Raw genomic sequence first — 4512 nt, 5'->3', positions numbered from 1 at the left:
TTCCCAGAGTCCTCTTCATCTCAGAATGCGCTCAGGCATTGCAGGGTGACACCACTGCAGATCACAGCGTACTCTTTCACTGGCACCTGGGATACAAGCCTGCAAAGGATGGAGCTGTCTTTACACTGCATCACATCACATCTGGAGGATAACTTTAACTCAACCTTCTGGGTGTGCTGGATTATGGAATGTAAAGGTTATTTTTATTTAAATAACAATAAACAACAATTCACAAGCAAGGCTCTGTTCCATTGTGTTCCTTTTATTCCTTTTAATTGTATTTCTGCTGTTCAAATGCCCCTTCCACCAGCAACCAAAAAAGAAACCGTACGCAGTGTCTGTGTTTACTGGTAAATCATTAGTTGTGATCTCATATTTGACTGAATCAAATTGCGACCAGACTATTCTTACAATATGTATGGAAAAAGTGAAATACTTTGTGTGAAACATTATTTGATTATTTCAAATAATTGTAAAATATATTCCAAATAACAATATTTGGAAACTAAATTCACACTCATTTTCAATTAAGCTGCCTCAGCCTTATTCTATTAGCTGCATATTCACAAATTACTTCTACAGGCAACTCAATGGGTATTTCTAAATCACAGCAAAACTTATGGATGAGCTCATCCTGGATATAACTTGGAAATAATTATTACAAGAATAGATTCAACAGCATTTTGTGGTTCACGTCAAAACAACAATATCAAATGTAATATAGTCTCAGAAGTTTATTCTGTGCTGCTGATTTAACTATAACGCAAGCGTCAGAACGCGAATGACAGTAATTTATATGAACAAACATTCTGATCACCTCACCGATTCTCCTCAACAGTTCCGGCTTCAGCTCAGGAGGAGTGTGATGGAAGTCCGTGCAGTTTGCATTGTGATGTCACATCGTGATGTTAGATTGTGACGTCATCGTAAATACACTGTCCCTCCTTCCTGCTGTCAGTTAAAGACGCTCCGCCTCTGACATGATTGACAGGGGCATTGATAATCAGGGGAGCACTGTTGGACCCACCATCCTTCATATCAGGGTTGAAGTATGGATAGAGTCTCTCAGTGAAGGTGTAACCAGTGAAGGAGTAGATATGAGACCTGGCCTCCACATTGTAAAAGGAGACCTGACCCCCCTCATAATCCACATACACCCCCACTGTCCTGGGCTTCTCTCTCTGGGGGAGGAGGAGTGGGGTTCCAGCACAGGCCCTGTACTCAGTCCCCTGCCTCAAACACAGCGTCCAGTAGCCATCCTCTGGGCTCAGCGTGACCACGCCCTTCCTGTTGATGGACTCCCGTGCCACTCCCAGATCCCAGGCTGTTTTGGCCCTGACCTGTACCTCCCAGTAGCGTCTCCCGGCCAGAATGGCTTCCCTGCCCAGCACGCAGGGCGCGGTGTCGAACCTCCGCGGGCCATCCACCACCTCCTGCTCAGCGTCCCCATCCATCACCTGCAAGCCGTCCTCAGACAGGACCAGCCAGGGGTTTGCGGTGCTGGGGTCCAGAGTCACGGCCACTGCGGAGCACAGACGAGACTGACACCAGACAACCCACACTATGGAAGCCACAAGTCCTATATTCTCATCACGATGAACACAACTGACCGGGGGTCAGTGGATCTGTAGTGGCTGGCCAGCTGCAGTGAAATGAAGAAATATTCCTCCCTGTTGCAGTGCATTGTGTATGTGTATTTATATATCTATGTGTTCCACTATTTATGTTTTTATTTTGAATAATTTTGCCTATTTATCCTTCCTCTAAGTAGCAGCATTAGTTAATACTTCCAAAGTATTAAGCATGGTCTGTTTCTAAATAAAAGGACTTGCTTAACCTGTCTCTTCATTGAAAATGTTGTTGAGAGCAAAACTGTGACAGGGTGTGAGGCTGAGAAGATGATGAACAAGTCGGCCTTTCATACCTTCATACTGCCGAATCCTCTGCAACTCTGTTCAAATGATAAAGAGATCAGTTCAGTGAAGCAGACATCTGACACAGCATCTCATTCTTACAATCACACCTCATCTTTAAAAAAACGACACATTTATTCAGTTTAATGTACAACAGCAGTTAACCATGACCTTTCTCTGCCAGTCTGTCAGTTTCCTCCCTGAGTGTCTCCTCCAGCTGGGACACAGCTCTCCTCACAGTCCCCACACACACATCAGTGTGGACAGTGGCATCAGACCAGTCCCTGGTGTGAGGGGGTGTGCACAGCGATGGGAAGGTCTACAGCAGGAGAGAGGAGAAACCCATCAGCACAGAGAATCACTGTAATGTCTGCATACATTCCCATTCTCCAGGGACCAACAGCGGGAGACTGAGACCTGTAGGAAGTGGAGGTGGTCCTCGGTGCGTGAGAGCTGCTCCAGCTCAGTGCTTCTCCTCTGCAGCTCAGTGAGTTCCTGCTCCAGCTCTTTAATCAGGCCTTCAGCACGTCTCTCTGCTTCTCTCTGTTTCTCCTCCAGCTCCTCAGTGAGCTTAGCCTGGCGCATCTCAATGGAGCGTACCAAAGCGCTAAAGACCTGCATGCTGTCGTCAATCTCTCTCTGTGTGCTGCTCTGATGGGACAGGAGACAGCTCTTAGGTTAACGGTGTCTGTTTATCGCTAGGAGCAGGAGCAGAGAATGAGTGTGATTATTTGAATGCGTCAGAGATCAGTAATGGCGCCGTAACTGAGCCCTGTGGTACCCCTCCCTGATGTGACTGTCAGGACTGTGATCAGGACTCACTCTGCTGAGCTCCACACACTGTCTGATCTCCTCCACCTTCCTCTGTCTGTCCTGTATCATCTGCTGCATCTTCACCATAGTCTTCCTCAGCTGAGCCTGTGAACAAACAGGATAACATTTATCATGTGATTGGCCAGCTCAGATATGTGCTTGCGGTTTTATAGACTAGCCACTCACTAGTCAACTTGTTCACATAGGTCACTATTGCTTGCTGTGGCTCTTAGACACTGTACAAATAAACCAGAATGCCAAAAGTGCTTATCTGACCTGTGAGTCACTGTTTAGGCAAGTGGAGTTCTGCCACTAATGGTGGAGAGTGGGCAGAAGGATGTCTACCATGAGCCACAGTGACCTTTTTAGTAAACAGCTATTCTATGATTTTAAGTATTTGACATTACAGGCTGGATGAAAGACAGGTACTTCATACTGTTAGCAAAGAGCAGACATTCTCCAAGAATAACTGTTTGCTGCTCTGAAATCTGGAACAGGACATTGTTCACTATCTTATAAAAGAAATTTGAAACTGGGAAAACCTGCCACTCATCCCTGATTGGTCGGGTCAGGTGATGAATGGGAGTGGTTTTGTGAAAGGAAGTGCCAATGGTTCAGTCCCTCCTTCTCCAACCAGGTTGACGTCACACTCACATATGTAAATTTTTTAAAAATGAACACTTTCATATTTTAGCCCAAACTAATCTTTACCTTCTTCTCTGTCCAGGCTCTCTCTGCAGGGACGGTGTAGTGCGCCCTGTGGTCGGTTTCGATGCACAGCACGCAAACGCAGGTCTGGTCGCTTCTGCAGAAGAGCTCCAGGAGTCTCTCGTGCTTCTTGCACATCCTGTCCTCCAGGTTCCTCACGGGGGCGATGAGCTTGTGCCTCTTCAGACCCGCCACCCTCTGATGGGGCTCCAGGTGAGGCTGGCAGTAAGAGGCGAGACAGACCAGGCAGGACCTGACCGCCTTCAGCCCCACCCCCACACAGACATCACAGGCCACACCCTCGGCCCCGCCCCCGGCCCCGCCCGGCTGCAACTCACAGCTCCCTCTCCTCATCCTCCTCAGCTCCTCAGCCATTTCTCTTGCAAACGTGTTCTCACACAGGTCCGGCCTCCCAGAGAACCTCCTCCAGCATCTGGGACACTGGAAGGAGTCGCTGCCCTCCCAGTAGCCCTGGATGCAGGCTTTGCAGAAACTGTGTCCACAGGGAGTGGAGACCGGGCTGGTGAAGACTTGCAGGCAGATGGGGCACTGAAACTGCTCTTCAGACAGGAAGCTGCTGCACGAGGCCATTTCTGAGAACACAGAGCAGGACGGTACCCCCCAGTCAGAAGAAACCCAGCTGAAGTATATAAGGTTGAGTATTCATTCTTTTCCATTTTTTATTATTTTTGCTAAGTTATGTTATGTTAATATTAATTATATATTTATATTTATATTGCCGAATGAATCTGATATGTTTTGCTATACAGGACACAAACTGAAATGTGTATATATATATATATATATACACACATTTCAGCTTGTGTCCCATTCTTTAGGGGGAAAGGAGCACACAGCAGCTCTCCCCACCTTCACCATGACTCTCAGCTCTCCCCACCTTCACCATGACTCTCAGCTCTCCCCACCTTCACCATGACTCTCAGCTCTCCGCACCTTCACCATGACTCTCAGCTCTCCCCACCTTCACCATGACTCTCAGCTCTCCCCACCTTCACCATGACTCTCAGCTCTCCCCACCTTCACCATGACTCTCAGCTCTCCGCACCTTCACCATGAC

The 4512-nt window shown here is 47.5% G+C and overlaps 1 protein-coding gene across 1 annotated transcript; it reads right to left on the bottom strand.

Moving 5' to 3' along the window:
• Positions 1-908: 908 nt before the first annotated feature.
• LOC118793508 (E3 ubiquitin-protein ligase TRIM39-like) lies at positions 909-4034 on the bottom strand. Its single transcript, XM_036551728.1, has 6 exons — positions 3438-4034; positions 2736-2831; positions 2331-2564; positions 2085-2232; positions 1925-1951; positions 909-1522 (listed from the first exon to the last, which is right to left on the bottom strand). The coding sequence occupies exons 1-6, from the start codon at positions 4023-4025 to the stop codon at positions 909-911; spliced, it is 1707 nt and encodes a 568-aa protein (XP_036407621.1). The 5' UTR covers positions 4026-4034.
• Between the last annotated feature and the right edge of the window lie 478 nt (positions 4035-4512).

This window comes from Megalops cyprinoides, chromosome 18 (genome assembly GCF_013368585.1).
Source record: "Megalops cyprinoides isolate fMegCyp1 chromosome 18, fMegCyp1.pri, whole genome shotgun sequence".
NCBI classification, from domain to species: domain Eukaryota; kingdom Metazoa; phylum Chordata; class Actinopteri; order Elopiformes; family Megalopidae; genus Megalops; species Megalops cyprinoides.
This window is presented reverse-complemented; position numbering and strand designations above follow the sequence as displayed.

What these genes read in the sequence shown, in the direction of transcription:
- LOC118793508 (XM_036551728.1), bottom strand. Translation starts at nt 4,025, where the DNA reads ATGGCCTCGTGCAGCAGCTTCCTGTCTGAAGAGCAGTTTCAGTGCCCC. An exon ending in GAGCCTGGACAGAGAAGAAG is followed by an intron (nt 2,832 to 3,437) that starts GTAAAGATTAGT and finishes GTTTGTTCACAG; the next exon opens with GCTCAGCTGAGGAAGACTAT. An exon ending in GAGGATTCGGCAGTATGAAG is followed by an intron (nt 1,523 to 1,924) that starts GTATGAAAGGCC and finishes TGTGCTCCGCAG; the next exon opens with TGGCCGTGACTCTGGACCCC.